Genomic DNA, 17425 nt, shown 5'->3' with positions numbered 1-17425 from the left:
GCAAATGCAACCAGGCAGGGAACGCGTCGGCTGGCCTGACGCGGTATGGCAAGCGGGAAGCTTGGGCCCCTGGCCACCCGTGAAGACCGGGGACGACGAGACAAGCGTGACAAGCTGGGTTAGCTGCCGAGGGTTACATTGGGCGGTACGGCACCAGGGTCAGGGGCCAGAGATGCCCAACTGCCCACTGTCACCCAGCCGATGCACTCTGGCACTGCAATATCTGGTGTACATTTGGAACACAGCATCCTGCATCGCGATACACTGCCTCCTGGCGTCATGCTCGAGATACTGTCGAGACATGGTTGAGACCTCAATAGGTCTCAGCCTCGATTTGGTCACTCGCCCCGCCTGCCCACGAGCACCTACGGAGGAGACCGATTACATCCAGTATTCATCGTTAGTCGGGTGCTCTATTAGGATGCAAACAGAAGAGCAGGCCAGGTGGTTCTGTATTGTGTATTGTGGCTTCAGACGACGCCGCTTGCTTGCTTGAAATGGCATGATATGGCCGGTCTGGCCCCGACAGCCGGGCCCCGTGGTGTCTGTCCCAAGGTCTTCAAGGGCAGGGGCCTCTACCTAGCCTCGAGTCCCCAACAGCAGCGATTGCAGATGCTGCACCGATCGCTCTACTAATATCAGATCCAAGCATCGGCCGCCTGTTGTCGAATGCTTCTTGCCGTCTGCGTCTACGTGCTCTGCGTCAAATTGTGCAACTCGGTCCGATCTAGTCCCATCAACAACCTGCCTCGAATAATCTTCTTGATTGCTACGACTCTCCTCTGCTCACATCTCTGTCCGTGGCTCCGTGACCGTGAGCCGGCGGCCCAGAAAAGGACGGTTGAGATTTGCCTTGCAGCTCCGTCCTGTTGCAGGCAGATAATACGGCACCACCGACCACGACCTTGGGGGCACAAGCCACACACCCACATCGCCCGCCCCGTTCCGCCAGGCCTGCACTGCAGATCAGTTAGCACCACCGGCCCCAGGGCTGCAATCCACCTACCAGCTCGCCACCCTCCCGGCCGCATGCTCGACCCAGTCTCCTCCAGCTCTCGCCACACTCTGTCCGCCGCAGCCTTGCAACACCGGCTTTCAAGCCTCAGTCAGGGATTCGGCATCAGTCAATCCATGCTACGGAGCACCTGCCCGGAACGCACTCCCTCCCACGGTCTAGAACACGAGACTGCGCCCGTGCCAATTCGAACACGATCCCATCTCGTCCCCATGGACACATCTGGGTTCCGTTGAGCATTGTCTCCGTCGGCCGTGTCTGCACCCTGGACAATCTGCTCCAGCTCTGAGGCACTGCCCACGAGGAAGGTCCTGCCCCGGCCCAACCTGCATCTTCTATCCTTGGGCCCCCATCCCAACCACCCGACCCATCACGCCCTGTCATTTGCCGCAAACATGTCGGCAGAGACTTCGCCCAGGGCCGTTCGCTTCTCCGACAGCGACGTCGACAAGGGCTACCGTCCGCTTGCCATCACCAACGACTCCGGCGACTCAGGCTCGTCAGGCGAGCTGCTGCCAGAGCCAAATGGCTTCGTCGATTACGAACTTCAGGATGAACTAGGTACACTCCACCACTACGTCGACCAGGCCGGTCTTGCAGGTTCCATGTCGTCCGTCGCTTCCGATTCACTGGCTAATGGCACGGCTGGTCGCCATCGCTCAGTTGCAGATGGAGGACCAATCCACTCCAACGGGACATCTACGAGACCCCAACGACCTACCGGCCCGGCGAGGCAGCCGTCCAATACCTACAGACCCGTGCGCCGACCGCAGCCCACACCCGTCGGATACCCTGATCCTCGCTCCGCCTCCAGGTCACGGAACCTACCCTCAAACTCGACCTTCGCACGCCAGGAAAGGGCCTATGTTCAACGACTGAATAATGCTAGGAAACAAGACTACCCATTCCCACCCGAGTTCGATCCCATAAGTTTTGGCACTCAAGGCGACCCGGACAGCGATTCCGAAGGCGAGACACCTGGGTCAGAAGCCCCATATAGCACCGAGCAGGACGACGACGCGAGGAGGCTCTTTGAGGGGGACGACGATGAGGATCTGGAACCGACCGAAGAAGACATCAGGGATCCCGACAACAGGGAGAGGCTGGAGTGGCATGGAATGCTCGCGGCTGTCCTCACCGGCGACGTAGTTCGGCAGGAGAAGAAGCGTCTTATCGGCTCGTCTGAGCAGGAGGTCGGGAAGACCGCGCAAAAGGCCGAGCTATGGCTTGGCATACGAGCACGCATATGCGGTCGGCATCTCCCCGTACAACGCAGGATGGTGGAAGACGCTCGAGGCACCATGGATCGGACAATTGAGGAAATCATCAACTTTCGGATAGCCGGGGAAAGCGAGGCTGGCAAGCCCCCGGCAGATCAGGTTCGCGATATGGTCGAGAAGATCGAGAGGCTGGAAGGCCTGTATCCGTCGCGGGAAGCAATGCTGGCGGCACACACCTCGGCAAGATCCGCCCTCTTCACAGAAGCATGTGACGCCATCACATCTTGGTACAATGTCAACGAGCTCATCAACACAGAGCTCACTGTCCTGAGAAGATGGGTGGGTAACGACGAGCTTGATTTTCTGCGGACAAGGGAACGGTCACCGATTGGCAACGCAATTGGTGACGAGTCCTCTTTCCTCGATAAGCTGTTGAAGGAAGACGGCCTGAAGTCACTACACGACCACATTGAGGAGGATGTCGGTGGGATGAAAAGCAAGCGGAACAGCATGCTGAGAGGAATCTCCAGCGTAATCCTCAAGGCGAAGGAAACCCTCATCCACAACGCAGAGGCATTCAGAAAACGGCACTTGCCGCCGTACATTGAAGATCTCCTCACCTTGATCAGCTTCCCCTCGCGCCTGATTGAGGAAATCATCAAGGTCCGCCTTGCCTATGCGAAGAAGATGAAGGAATCGGCACAGCAAAACCCAATGTTGCAAGACCAGATGATTTCTCAGTTCCAGGTCCTTTTAAACCTGGCCATCGGCATCAAACTTGAGTACCTGGGCATATCTCAACCTGAGCCCGGCTGGGAGCTACCTCCTTGCATTGACGAGGCTTTTGACCAGGCCGTTCTAGATGCCCTGAAATATTACTTCAAGATGCTGAATTGGAAACTCAGCGGCAACAAGAACACGTTCAAGGAGGCCGAACTTCTGTTCCAGGAGTGGGAATTCATCAACGAAATCGGCAGTCACTTAGACCACGGAGACGTGGAGGTTGCTGAGCAGTTCAGCAATCTGACATTCAAAGCAATCAGACGCCTAAGCGACACCTTCGAAAGGGAGTTACAACGGAAACCCAAGGAAAGCCCCGCCGAGATGAGCAAAAGATACAAACAGATCCTGGACTCGGTCCGAGTGCGTCAAAGAATGCTACAGCGTTTCTCCAGAATGCTAAGCGGCAACTATGAAAATGCTGCGGACTTCAGCATTGCCTTCGGGCCGGATCGACTTCACACTCTATTTGCAAGGTTGATAGAGTCTGGGCACTTCCAAATTTATACTGCAAGTATCGAACACGAGGGCGTTATCCTAGTCGCCTCTCCATCTCTACACGGTCGCCCCGAGGAAATTCAGTCTATCATTGGCACAGCATCGTATGAGCATGTTTCTGAAGACCCAACAGACCCATACATCCTAATGATCCGGGCCGAGAACGCACCCCACTGGTACGGACCGAAGGTATCCATGACGGTACGGGAGGAGCCTCTGGATCTGAAAGTTGGGCATTTGCGGTTGATCGCCGGTGGGTCTCAGAACCGACTCACGAACGCGAGGAAGGCATTCTTGGAGCTCATTGACATGCACCTGGACCTCGTCGTGGAGCAGCGCTCGAACCTGAAGAGGGTGAACCAAAAGCTGGGAGATATCAAGAAGGTGGCATACAAGCTCTCCAACACCTTCATGGACAGTGTCGAGACTATCCGCTCACAGACAAAGGGGATGGAGGTGCAGGACCTCATCCAAACCTGTTTCATCTTCGCAACAGAATTCGGTCAGCGGTCTCTACTTTTCATGGACAGCAACCGGCGACAGATGAACAACATCAAACTGACCAAACTTGCGCTGGACTGGGTCAGCTTCATCTGCGATGACTGTGTGTCTTCTGACCGGAAGACCTTCCGCTGGGCCGTCCTGGCTCTCGAATTCAGCATGGGCATGACCCGCGGGAGGCACATTTTGGCGCTGGGTGACGAGGAATATGCGAGACTGCGAGAGAAGGTTGCTGGTTGCATGTCTCTGCTCATCTCACATTTTGACATCATGGGCGCGAGGTCAAGCGTTGCAGCCCAGGCCGAGAAACAGCGGCTCGAAGCCCTTGTCGGCCAATTCAGGAGGCTGGACCAGGGCAAGAATCTCGATGATCATACTGCCTCGAAATTTGTTCTCGACCACCGTCTTCAAGAGCTTTCCAAGATTGACGAGGGGAGGAAACAAATCTTGGCAGAGAGATCCGCCCTGGGTCGTGTGCTTGAGGCCTCGAACGAGGTGGACCGGTCACTTGCGTACCTATCATCGACTGCTACCAACTTCACTATGAGGTGGCAGCAAGGGCATTTTGTCGGCGGAGGAACATTCGGCAACGTCTATGCGGCGATGAATTTGGACACCGGACATTTGATGGCTGTCAAAGAGATTAGGTTGCAGGACCCCAAGTTGATACCAACCATTGCTACGCAAATCAAGGACGAGATGCGTGTGCTGGAGTCTGTTGACCACCCTAATGTCGTGTCATATTACGGCATCGAGGTTCACAGAGACAGAGTTTATATCTTCATGGAGTTCTGTTCTGGAGGCTCACTTGCCAACTTGCTCGAGCATGGTCGCATCGAGGATGAGCAAGTTATCATGGTTTATGCGCTACAGCTTCTCGAAGGCCTCGCTTACCTTCATGAGATCAAGATCGCGCATCGTGACATTAAACCCGAGAGTAAGTCAACATTCTCGCCCTTGCACATGCTCATTCAAATCTAATTAATCCTGCAGACGTGCTCCTCGACCATAACGGCATCATCAAATATGTCGACTTTGGTGCCGCGAAAGTCATTGCCCGCCAGGGGCGTACACTGATGCAAGATATGTCAGCCACAAAGCCCAACAAGTCCATGACTGGCACTCCGATGTACATGTCCCCAGAGGTCATCAAAGGCGAAAACCCCGGTCACTTCGGAGCGGTCGATATATGGTCTCTCGGTTGCGTCATTCTCGAAATGGCCACAGGACGACGACCATGGGCGAACCTGGACAATGAGTGGGCAATCATGTACAACATCGCTCAGGGCAACCCGCCACAGCTCCCGACGCCGGACCAGCTCAGCCCGGAAGGTATTGACTTCCTCAAGCGCTGCTTCTACCGCGACTCCAAGAAGCGAGCTACTGCCGTGGAATTGTTGCAGCATGACTGGATCATGACGATCCGGAACCAGGTTGTTGAGCCTTCAACACCCAGCGATTCGAGCGCCTCGGCTCAAACCACACCGAATACGACATCGGTTTCTGGCGGAAAGACAAACGTTGGCGCGGATGGCTTCTATTGATCTAGACGCCTTGCTTGGTCCTGCCCGCTATGACTATCCCTGTATCATCAATCCACACCTGCATTCTTTTCATGTTGTTATTGGCTGTACATACACCGTCTGACTCCACAGACTGCTACACCTGCCTCGTTGGGCAGGTCTAGCACATGTGAGGTTTGCGATTCCGATTCGACTTGCACATGGGCAGCAGCATTGAGCAGCGAGTTTTTGAAGTCTCACCTGAGCACATCCTTGAATTTTTCTGTTGCATGTCAGCGCTTTCTGTGTTCTTACCATCAGAGCTTCGCTTTCTTGTACTATTTGGTGGGGTTTTGGGGATACGTGAGAGTCTATGCAATTCCGTGTGGTCTTTTTTCATTTTTCATTTTTTCCAACACTGACGGCCATCACGACGAAACGAATGACCATCACATCAGGCAACAATAGGGAGGCTGTGACAAATACGGGGCGGCATAGAGTTCTTTGGCTTTTCATATGAGGAGTATATTGGCAACCGCATTCAGACATAAACAAGGGAGAAGCGGGGCGAATGGTGGATGGGAATCGAGAGGCACGGCATGGCGGAAACGTCACACCAACATTGGGTCTTCTCCTGGGAAATGAATAAATCATAATATTTAACTAAATACATGCTTTCCTCGCTCTCAAAATCAACTTCCAAGAAATCCTTATATTTATGATAATGAGACCCTACTGACCAAGATACATGCAGCACCAAATCTAGGTACAGGCCAGCGAGGAAAATAAGCCTGACTGGCCTTTGGTGCTTGGTCTGACATATGCACTGTTGGAGACTTGTTAGCAGTTCTACGTTAGCAGTCTCATTCTTCATCCATATAAATCCCGAGGTATATGCGATCCCTTCATACAGTGGTGATCGCTCAAAGACCCAGCCATGTAAACAAACAAATCCTAGAGCGTTGTTGAAGTACTAGTGTCCACGGGTTGTCTCTGAGCCATCTTTTTTAATCAAGTTGAATTCCCCGTTCTCATGCGAGCCCCAAATCTACGTAGGTACCGATCCATCAAACCACATAAATAGTACTTGTCCAGACAAGGATGTTAGTCTAGTTCCTATATTTACTAGAAAAGATGAGGGGCCGGCCCACTACAGAGAGAACTTATAGCATTGTTATCTTCGCACACAGGACTTCAGGAATGCCTAAGTCGTAGTTATCCCTCACGAATAATAAAGAACTTTCGTTTGTTAGATCTATATCTCAAATCAAACCCCATTCCAGTACTTAGAGATAATTAGGCCAGTCGAATCGTCTTTAAAGACGTCAACACGGCTTCACTTTTCCACAGGTGCAAATAATGCAGTGGCTCTTGGCCCGGGCGAACACCTCTTGTTTTCTAGCTAGCGTGAACAGAGGCCCCTCGGTAGGTAGAGATAGCGCATCTTGAGTTTGCTGGGATGGGATAGTTGAATCTAGGGGGCAGAACAGCGGAACACGTGCAAATATAAGTCGTCACTCGGAGCGTAAACACAAGTCGACAATAGCTGGCGGAAAACACACCCACCCAAGCGGACAAGCGGTTGCTGCGTAAGTGTGTGTGAGCCTCTGACCTTTTCCCTTCTCGTTCAGAACGCTTCATCATAAGTACGAGTTTGATGCGCGTCCGACAACCATACCCTAGGGTAGGAAGAAGGCCAATGGTGGTCGCTTTCCATGGTCGGATTGCGAAACGAGGTGATGTTATCCAGAGGTCCCCACAGACCCTTCAATGTCACCTACATTGGTCCGAGGCCCGTGAAATGACACTGGAGGCCGGTGGGGTCACCGTCTAGGTTACGGCCACAGTGATCGACTCGGTCGACTGAAAAGTCCGCGGCTACGAGGTCTTCATCAAGGACGACCCCCGCGCTTATATCCGTATATACAACATACATAAGTACCTAATAAGAAGCTGATATACAACAAGATCCACCGGGACAAGCGGGGCTTAATTACCAAACGCCGCCAGCGAGTTCTCAATCATCCAGTTGATTCCCTCGGCCCGGTACGAGTCCCAGATCACGGAGCTCCCGTTGGTGTCGAGGAAGACGTCCTTCCCGACGCCGCCGCCCTCGGTCGCGTTGTAGACAGGCCAGGCGTCGAGGCCGTCGATGTCGAGCCCGGCGCCGTTGGGATCGAGGCCGGTGATGAAGTTGACCCATGCGTTCGAGATGCCCTTGGCGAGCGCCACGTAGACAGGACCTTCCTCTGCGATGGGGACGGTCGTGGCGTCGTAGCCGAGTGCGTTGACGTTGTCGAAGACGAACATGACCTCGGCAAAGTGGGTGGCTCCGGTGTAGTCTGGTCCTTGTTAGCTGGGGTTCCAACTGTTTGTCGACGATGGGGGAAAGTGCTTACTGGGTACGCCTTCACTGACGACGTTGAACTCGTAGCTGTAAGAGGGCAGGCCCGCGTTGGACCACGCAATGCTCGCGCGGCGTCGGAGGTAGTGGAACATGCTATCCCACAAGATCAGCAACCCCTGGCAATACGACTGCCAGCTTGTGTGGCGTGGGAAAGCGGTTCGAGACTCACAAGTCACCAAAGAAAGCGCCCGTCCTCCGGAACTGAAGCCCCAGTTCCGTGGCGATCGAGTCACCCGGCTCGATGAGGGGGAACTTGTCGAGCGAGGGCACTCCGACGGCCTGGATGTCGGGATACAGCGCCAGTACCTCGTCTACCAGCTGGTCCAGGGTCTTTCCCGTCTGGGTTGGGGCGTCGGGGCCCATGACGGCCTCAACAGCGGCCCGCATCTCATCATCTGTGTTGACCCCCCCTCCGTTGGGGCCCTTACCTTGGCCGAATCCGGATCCTTCGTCGGTGTTGGTGCCTATGAGGATCGGGATCTGGGGGAAGCGGCCATCCCTGAGCTGGTTGACGGGGAAATCGGCGACTGCGCGGCCTGGTCAGTCTGCCATGTCCAGGTTCGTAGACAGACATCCAACAAGAGACGGACGTTGCACTTACTGAAATCACCATCGAGCATGGGAGGCCACGGCGCAGCCTCAGTCCCGTTCAGCGCGGCGTTGATGTCGTCAAATGGCAGCGACCGCAGACAGTCGAGGGAAGCCGAGGTGTTGGCTGTCGACGCGCACGAGGTATTCGATACCAGCAGGCCGTAGAGCTGGTCCATGGCCTCGGTGTTGTTGGCGCCGCCCGGGAACCTGGACAGGACACCGCCGAAGCCAGACTGCCCGATGGCAGCCCGGAAGAGCCCGTCGTCCCGGCCATTGTAGGCAAAAACCTGGGCGCTCACCGACTCGGCACCCGAGCTCTCGCCCCAGATGGTCACCTTGGTCTTGTCGCCGCCGAAGCTGCCGATGTTCTCGTTGATCCACTGCAGCGCGAGCCGCTGGTCGCGGAAGCCGTTGTTGGCGATGCCGGCCTCGAGGACCTCGCTGCCCGCCAGGAAACCAAAGGCCGAGACTCGGTAGTTGATGCTCACGCCGATCATGGGGGTGCCCAGGTCCACCGAGTTCTGGACTATAAAGGAAAGGTTGTACCGCCTGTCTTGACTCCCACCCCTGAGTATGTCTTGTCAGCGTGCTGTGGTACTTTCATATTGCAAGGACCACGAGGACCACTCACATGTACAGACCACCGCCGTGTATCCAAACGGCGACGGGGAGCTCGGCCGTCTCGTCGATGCCGGCCGGGCGGATGACATTCAAGAACAAGCAATCCTCAGACATGGAGTAGCCAATGTTATCACCGCCATATCCAACACAGGACGGCGGGTAGGTCGTTGCGGTTTCGGTTCCATTCCATGCCGAGTCCAGGGGCTGGGCGAGGGAGAAACGCTCTGCTGGCTATTGAAACACGCATACAGGGCTTGTCAGTGAAACAACAACAACAACAACATCAACAACATATATCAGCCATACCTGAGAATAACGCATGCCCAGGAAGAAATCCTGGTCATATTCGGAGCTGTAGAGACCCTCGTACGTCCCATTCTTGACAGTGACGACGGGGGCTGACCTGGTGCGCAGGGGGGAGGCTACGCCGGCGTGGACCGAGGCGAAGGCGCACAGCGAGCCGGCCAGGAGGGCTTTCACAAGAGACGCCATCTCGACGACGGTTGAGGACTTGGTGGCCTGCACCTAGTAGCCTCGGTGCTGGGCCGGGGGCTCTTTTTAATATCCGTATACCATGACGGAGGGAGGCATCGAGGCATCGAGGCGACTGGCCCCGGCTTTTCCGCCGAGGCCAAGATGTCATTGTCATAGGGGAGCAAGGGAGGAGCACCATCTCCCCTTGCAAGTGCCGCGAGATCTGCCGGGGGTGCTGTCTCTTTGAATGACGCCTGTCCAGCTGTCATGGCTGGTGGCCTGCTGCTGCTGCACCAGCCGAGGGCAGTCGGCCCGTCTAGCAGTGGCCGCCCAGCCCGCCCCGTTCTTCGGTCCACATGGGCGCGGCGCTACTACTACCTGGTATGTACTCCGCACCTGGGGTGCATTTTCCCCAGACTTCCCCTCCCCCGCCCGGTTGTTGGGGGAAAGAGGAGACGAGGCAGGCAAACGCGGGGATCCCGAGCCTCGCAATCGCACCGCATCACGACACCGGGCAGTCGGTAGGAGGCTAGGAGCTCGGGGTGACCCTTGCGGGCGGTTGACTGCGAGGTTTTCCTGTCTGTCGGCAATGGGCAGATTGGACAGGCTCGACAGGCTCGACAGGCTCGACAGGCTCGACAGGCTCGACAGGCTCGACAGGCCTGCGGGGAGGGGCGGTCGAGTCATTCATTTGCTTCTGTGCCTGGCCTGGCGCAGGAACACAAACCAAGCGTCACACCGCCGAGGCCATGAGGCCACACAGGCTGACAGGCACCGAGGCACCCTGCCACTCTGCCACTCAGGCACCCTGCCACCACAGTCGTGTGATGCGCTCAGAGATTTCTCATTGCCCACGCAGCTGCTACGCTGCCAGGAACATGGCCCGGCCGCATGTGGGGAAGACGACGGTGGGATGAACCACTAAGCATCTCACTGCAGGGAACACCCGCCCTGGCTCCGGCGTCGCATGGCAATGCAGTCGGCAGATCCGCGGCTAAATTTGAAATGTTTGTAGGAACCCCATAATTCGGCCATACCACGACCTCTATACTACCTACCTACACAGGCACAATTTTTGATCGCCAGACTGCCAAGCGCGACACCGCCGAAGAGAACCACACGAGGCTGCGAGGCTGCAGTGATCGACTTCAGCACTATAAAACGATCGGCTCGGAACCAAAGTCTGCCTCTGCGGTATGCAGTTGGGTGAGACTGAACGGAACGGCACGGCACGTGCCTCATTTATCCGGCCCACGGAATGCGGCTCATAGTCTAATTGATTAACCAGCCAGCCGGGTACAGCATCCAGAGGTCTGTTGCTGGCCTTGTTCACATCACAAGAAGCCTCGTGTCTATTCGTTGGGCTACCTCTGCTATCAACTATCCCATCCCCGGGCCGTCACGGATCCCTTGTCGCCTCCGAGCCCCTCACAACGCCTCTTGTTCATACCAAGCCGCCTCATTTCTCCCTGCCAACGCGTCATTCCACCCTGGAACCCCGTGTTCCTCGTGACCCACTCGCCAGGCGTACCCCGTGGTTCACATTATCTCAGCAATATTAGATTAAGGGAGTGTGTGTTATTAAGACAATTTTTTCAGGGTATCGTCCAGGACGCTGTGGCTGTCTGCTTCCATCCAATGCCAGATAAAAAGAAAGTGTGATGTTGATACAAGATGATAGATGTATAATGAAAGAGGCTATTCCAGTCCACAGGGGGCATCCCAATTAATGCCAGGCCGTTCATTAGATCATTATAATAATACACTATTTCCAGAGTCGGCCCTGATATGCTGCTCTCAACCTTGCCCGGGGGACTGGAAGTTTTGTGGGGTGATGTTGGGTTGGAATTGGAAGTTGTGAGAATGGGGCTCGCTGAGCTGCGCGATCGACCCCTTCCACATCGGGATCTGGTCCGGCGACCTCGACCATGGGTAGACTTCTCCCCGTGGCGGCGAGTCGAACTTGAAAGCAGGGAATGCCTGCGATTGTATGGCAGCGGGAGTGGCTGGTTCGCTCTCGACGTATCTCGGCGCGCACAGCGAGGTGGGGAACTCGATCTCCGACCCAAATTGAGACAGGCTGGGAGTTGCCAGCGCCTCGTCCGACGAGGAGGTATTCCCGTAGCCAGTGTCCAGCGCGAAGGTGGGGTGGTGGAAGGACTGGAAGCCCTGTTTTTGGACTCCAGTGAAGGCACCGTCGCGCATGAAATCCGGCGTGCTTGGAGACGCTGCTGCGGTTTCCCTGAGGCTACTCATCGAGACAGAAGTTCTCTGGAAACTGAACCGAGGAGCATCTGCTGATAGGTACTGCGTCTCGAAGGTCGAGCCGACGGGAGATCCCTCGGGGACGTCTTTGAATGTGTTGGATGCGACAGCTAGCGATGAGTTTCTGGCAAACTGCTCGAGGAAGTTCGGGTCGAAAGATCGAGGTGACAGCGGTGAGACAGGAGGGGCGGATTTGAAGATCTTGCCAGAGAGCGGGCCGTTGGCTGACGCAGCCCGTCTCATCGATCCGTACATGTCAGATCGCTTAGAGCCCTCGATCCCCGTCTTTGGCCCATTAGGATAGTTACGCAGGGCCGTCTGGTTCAGCCTTTGTGGTGGCCGGGTCTTCCTTCGCGAAGCAATGCTCGGATGCGTGAAAGCAGTATCAGCAGTCGAGTCCGATTGCTCAACAGATGGCGAGGCTCCAGAGTTCATATCTGGGGACAGTGTCTCGATACTGGAGAAGTCTGATTCTCCTATACCTGATTGGTCTCCGGCGTGGTCGTGGCTCGTCATGCCAGTACTGAAGGTTGCGGTGCTCGGCGTCAAGATCGATGCTGATGATGTAAAGGAGTCTGATCGTTCAACGTCCGAGGAGAAGATCGGGAGGCCGTGCATTTCGGTGGTGGAAAAGTCCGGGGCGAACTGGCCATTAAGCGACTGGAAAGACATCTGATCCTGCGCATCCGTGTATGCGTCCGGCGAAGACGAGAAGTCACCGTTTGAGTCCTCAAAAGTCGCCGCGATCATGGGGACGTTGGTGCCAGAAAAGGTGTCTATCTGATTCGGCGGCAATTGCTGAGGCTGTGAGATGACGGCGTGGCTGTCCGTGACTGAAGCTCTATTGTGACCATCCGCCGGTGACGCGCTGTAAACGGCGGCTGGGCTCGCAGCGGATGAGTCGGTGGTGCAATCCTCACTCTCTTGGCCCCTTGTAGAGGTGGGAGACGGGAGATGCTGCTCCGGCAGGTCAGCTGCGCCAGAGAACGGGGCCGAAGAGGGCTGCATAGGCTGGCTCCGGTTGCTCAGGCTGTAAAATTCACTGCTGGTAGCTTGTTCGTTGTCATCCTCTTGAGCATCCACGACGTCAGTCTCCGACGCTGCTGAATCAGCGGCCTGGCTGGCCTCGTATGCCTGCACCCTATGCACCTGCTTCTCTCTGGCCCTCCGATTTTGAAACCAGTTCTGGTCGGTTGTTAGTGTAGGAGGCGAGAAGATGATGTATTGCTACGTACATTGACTTTCGGGACAGGGCAGCCTAGTTCCTCGGCCAGTTGGCGCTTTCGACTGGTGCTCGGCTTCTGTGTCTCATCTGTGAAGACTTTCTCGAGTTTCTGCTTTTCCTCCTCGGAAAAGCGCTTGCTACATGCGATAGTGGCATGGTAGAGTTGAGGACCTTGAGTCTGCTGCAGTGCCTGATGAAACATTTTCATGGAGGGCTGATAGAATCGTTGTCCGTTGGATTGTAGCATCATGGGGAACCCATGGTTGTTCTGGGCTTGCTGCAACATCGACATGGCCTCCAGATTGGTGTGCTGGGCCTGGGCTTGTGGCCACGACGTCACGGGGTTCTGATAACGCTGCATGGCAGCCACCGATTCCATGCAGTGCTGTTGCCGAGGGTCCATCATCGACGAGGCGCGTCGGTGGTAGTCATGACTCGCTTGTTCCTGGAACATTTGCTGGAAGTTGTTGTCCCCCATCCTGGTGCGCTGGCTGGACGATTGTTGATGACCGAGCAGTGCTTGTCGCGAAAGAGCGGACGTTGCCGAGTATTATTTGAAAACCAGATGCTATCTCGAGATTCCTGTGATTACAAGAGTGCGCAAGGAACGAGAGAACGAGCAACAATCAAGCGGGTAAGAAGGAATGGCAGCTGGCGAATTATTCGAGCCCGTGGGAGATGTCTTGGCCCGCTGATATGTTCGACCTCACAAACACCAAGCAAAGTACCAATGTTCGCAAAAAGAGTGTGATTCAACTGTCGCTGGCGGCCTAGCACGGCATTGAGAGGTATCTCCGGGGTCGGTGTGGCAGGAGAGGAGGAGGAGGAGGAGGAGGAGGAGCAGGAGCAGAGGGAGAAGGAGGTCTGTCGTTGTCGGGTAAAAAGAAATCGAGGGGAGAGATGGAGGCAGCGCAAGATAACAAGAAGCACAAGGTGTGAGGGTCGAGGATCGAGGACGACGGGTAAGACAAGGCCAGCCGAAGTCGTCCAAGCGGGATGACAAGACAGGGACGTGAAGGAGGCAGGAGGAGGGTGCGGGAGAGAAGTACTTTACTACGGAGATGCTGTGTGCCGGGCCATGATTGTGATTGGGTGTGGCGTTGGGTCTCAAGCTGGGGTCCCTGAGGCTGTGGAAGCGGGCAATCTCAGTGGGTTCGGTCTGGGGTCCAGTCGGCCGGACAGGGGTAAGACAGCCGGTGCAAGGAGGAGAAGGAGGAGGGGGGCCACTGGGCGGTGGACCCCCCAAGTCTCGGAGCGAGGATGCTCGTCCCCATCCAAGTCGCCCCAGTCATCTTGACCTGTGCAGTACTGTGCAATACATAACTTGTACTTGGCGGCTCGGTGTTGCACTGCGCATGCAACCCACTGCGCTGTCCTCGCATACCTGGACTGGGGAATAGAGTTGGACCTAAACCTCGGAGCGCACACACAGTATGTACAGTAATCGGCTGCGGCTGCGGCTGCGGCTGGGGTCAGGGCACCAGGGCCATGTGATGGACTTCAGGACGCTTTCATCTTGGAGCAGACGCAGACAGACACAGCAGAGACTGGCGCACTCCGCCCCCAAGCCCAGAGAGAGAAGATGACGACGGAGCACGAGGCGAGTTGCAACTTTGATTAAAGGGCGTCGAGGGATGGAGCTGGGCGGAGGGTTCAAAGCGCAGTGAGGGCGCAGGCAAGGGTGGAGGAGGCCGTAGTAGGGCGGCAGGGCGGGTTGTGGTCGAGGTCCAAGTCCCAAGCCTACCGCGTAGGCCCAGCCTGCCTGCCAGCCAGGTCAAAAAGGCGCTGGCGCTGGCGCTGGCGTCGGCGTCGGCGTGCTGCAGCATGGCGGGCTGTGGGTGTCTGGCTGCAGCGGCGGGAGGGAGCTGAAGGCACAAGAGTAAAGCTGGTGGCCGGTGGGCTGCTACGGTGGACGGGCCTGACGGGGTGGTATGGGTGCGTGGGCGTGTGGGTGTGTGGGTGTCCTGGCTTGCCTGGGTGTGAGCGAGAGGGTGGGTGGTGTGCAGCTAGTCCGCACCCGCCATCTCGTTCACATCATCATCCCCGTGCCCCCGGCCGAGATGAGATAGATGATGGTCGGCAGGGAGCGTTCTCTGGGCTGGTGCTTGACCAACGGCACGGGGCTTTCCAGTGGACCAGTGGTGCCCAGGTGGGGAGCGAGCAGAGCTGCAGCCAGCAGGTACTCGTGGAGCGTACCGCCGCGGTACGGCTGGGGTACTGCAGGACTCGGGGCGACTTGTCAGGGGCACGGGCAATCCCATGCCATGGTATCCCAACTTGTGCTTGCCCTGGACCGCTCGTTCCTGGATCTTGACTAGTGGGCACGCCAAGATGGTGGGCCCCAGTTCTCGGGATCTCGTTGTGTGACGAGCTGAGTTGGCTGCTGGCCGCTGGCCGCTGGCCGCCGCTGGCTGCACCTGGCTGCCGCCGCTGGCTGCTGGCTGCTGGCTGCTGGCTGCTGGCTGCTGGCTGCTGGCTGCTGGCTGCTGGCTGCTGGCTGCTGGCGTGGCGTGGCGTGGCATGGCGCGGCACGGCATGATGGGCATGACCAAGATGGAGCTGGGTGGTGAGCCTGCACCGGTAGACCGTGGGCCTTCACGAGGGAGACGCACATGAGCCACTGTGTAATCTGACTTTCTGCCCGTCGTCATCTTCCCAAGGAGCTCGCCAGGAGGGCCTGGATCTGGAACAGGAGGGCTGGGGACAGCCCAGCGAGACTGCGCGGAAGTAGCCCGTAAGTTAAGCGAGAGCCGCCAGGCCCTGCCACGGTGCAAGCGTCCGATCGAGCCAGGAACCCACTCGGCACGTCCCAGAGGCTTGGGGTGGTGTTGTTTTTTCTTCTTCTTTTTTTCTCTCTCTTCCTTTGCTTCCTCTCAACTCAGAATCTCACCCTGTTCCTTTTTCTGACGTTGGCCCACGGCATCCGTACCAGCCGGCCAGCCGGGATGGTGTGTTGTGCGGAGAGACACGAGTGGCCAGGTGGCAGCGGGTGGTCGAGTTGGGATGAGATGAGTGGATGGGATGGGATGGGATGGGATGGGACGGGATTGGAGAGCTGATCAAGCATTCCTGCTGCCGTCGGGGGCGTTGCATGGCGTCCGTCCAAGGCGTCCGTCGAGCGAGGGCGTGGGCGGCACCGAGCAAGCAGACGCCTTGGTCAACGGCAGTGTCAGTGGCATCAATGGCAGGTCAGTCCATGTCGATGCATAGATTAGTTGTACGGAGTATGTGTAGTCACTGTGGTGGGCAAGTGGGGTCGCTGCTCGTAGTGCTCGAGGATGTTTTTTTTGTTGGCGGCGAGGTCGGGAGTTGGAAGAATACGACTGTGCACAGACAAGAGTACCCAAAGCAGACGAGTCGCCAGGGGCAGCTCTACCAATGTGGTAGGCGTCTCCTTGTGCCTGAGCCCCGGGGTCCCAAGATGGCAATTGAAATGGGCGGGCCCGCCTGTACCTCTGGTCCAGGACCTAGGCGGCCCACCTGAACCTCACCAAACCCACCCGCGGGCCCATTGCTTCTTGCAGACTGGCCAGCCTGACCTGACTGACTGACTGTCTGATTGTTGATTGTCTGATTGTCTGACCGACTTCCCCTCCCGTCATCCTCCGCCATGGCCCATGCTGCCAGCCAGCCTGCCAGCCTGCCCGGAGCTCCTTCATCTCATCCAACTTTCATCTGCCCTCGCAGTCTCAGAATGTTCTAAACCAAGATAACGCAAAACCGGGCGCTATCCACCCACCCCTTCCTCCCATGCCCTCCTTTTGCCTGCCTCCTGTCAAATGTCAAGTCTTGTCGTCTTCGATGCCACCATCTCGGCAGCTCGCGACCCGCCCCTCACCCGCCCCTCGCCCCCTCACCCCCTCACCCCCCAAAAGCCAAAAAAGAAAAGGAAAAAAAAAGACACGGCGCCTGCAGGAGCAGTCTAGGTCCAGCCGCTCGCCTACCAAGAAGAACGGCACCGGGAGAAAGCTGACTGTTCCTGTTGCACGGTGCAACATGTCATGTGTGCGCCAGCAGGCTCTGTCGCCTTCTTCCCTCGTTGCCTGCAGTGCTCAGAGGCAGAGAGGTAGCCCGCCCATGCGTGGTCGCACACCACCTTGGATGGCACTTGCCCACATTCATCATCATGACCAACCACAGCGGCTGAAGACGGCAGGAACCCCAGGGGCGGCCTGTCTGCCCTATCACCTCGTCCCGGTGCACTTCTTTACGGCACTGTGTACATGCATGCAGTATGTAGTCCATTGCCAACACCACAGTGACCACACTCGCCCACTCGCACACTCGCACACACGCACCCACGCACCCACGCATACGCACCCACGC

General features: G+C 56.8%; 3 protein-coding genes across 3 annotated transcripts; 1 reads left to right on the top strand and 2 right to left on the bottom strand.

Moving 5' to 3' along the window:
- Window positions 1-293: 293 nt before the first annotated feature.
- On the top strand, window positions 294-6204 carry KVR01_005611 (uncharacterized protein). The gene is made up of 2 exons (XM_044794484.1): window positions 294-4951; window positions 5008-6204. Exons 1-2 carry the CDS (start codon window positions 1411-1413, stop codon window positions 5556-5558), a joined length of 4092 nt encoding a protein of 1363 aa, XP_044646056.1. The 5' UTR covers window positions 294-1410; the 3' UTR covers window positions 5559-6204.
- Window positions 6205-7505: 1301 nt separating this feature from the next.
- On the bottom strand, window positions 7506-10271 carry KVR01_005631 (uncharacterized protein; the record flags this gene model as incomplete). The annotated part of the gene is made up of 6 exons (XM_044784887.1): window positions 9442-10271; window positions 9146-9366; window positions 8525-9081; window positions 8093-8450; window positions 7916-8016; window positions 7506-7858 (listed from the first exon to the last, which is right to left on the bottom strand). The coding sequence occupies exons 1-6, from the start codon at window positions 9625-9627 to the stop codon at window positions 7506-7508; spliced, it is 1776 nt and encodes a 591-aa protein (XP_044646076.1). The 5' UTR covers window positions 9628-10271.
- A 652-nt stretch (window positions 10272-10923) lies between these two features.
- Window positions 10924-15518, bottom strand: KVR01_005690 (uncharacterized protein). The gene is made up of 2 exons (XM_044785896.1): window positions 13110-15518; window positions 10924-13059 (listed from the first exon to the last, which is right to left on the bottom strand). Exons 1-2 carry the CDS (start codon window positions 13575-13577, stop codon window positions 11407-11409), a joined length of 2121 nt encoding a protein of 706 aa, XP_044646135.1. The 5' UTR covers window positions 13578-15518; the 3' UTR covers window positions 10924-11406.
- Window positions 15519-17425: the final 1907 nt, after the last annotated feature.

Source organism: Diaporthe batatas, assembly GCF_019321695.1.
Source record: "Diaporthe batatas strain CRI 302-4 chromosome Unknown Contig00005, whole genome shotgun sequence".
Classification (NCBI taxonomy): Eukaryota; Fungi; Ascomycota; class Sordariomycetes; order Diaporthales; family Diaporthaceae; genus Diaporthe; species Diaporthe batatas.
This window is presented reverse-complemented; position numbering and strand designations above follow the sequence as displayed.

Excerpts from the sequence above, each read along its gene's own strand:
- KVR01_005690 (XM_044785896.1), bottom strand. The coding sequence starts at position 13,577 with ATGGGGGACAACAACTTCCAGCAAATGTTCCAGGAACAAGCGAGTCAT. Across the intron at positions 13,060-13,109 it reads GCCCTGTCCCGAAAGTCAAT|AACTGGTTTCAAAATCGGAG; the intron begins GTACGTAGCAAT and ends ACAACCGACCAG.
- KVR01_005611 (XM_044794484.1), top strand. The coding sequence starts at position 1,411 with ATGTCGGCAGAGACTTCGCCCAGGGCCGTTCGCTTCTCCGACAGCGAC. Across the intron at positions 4,952-5,007 it reads TCGTGACATTAAACCCGAGA|ACGTGCTCCTCGACCATAAC; the intron begins GTAAGTCAACAT and ends TTAATCCTGCAG.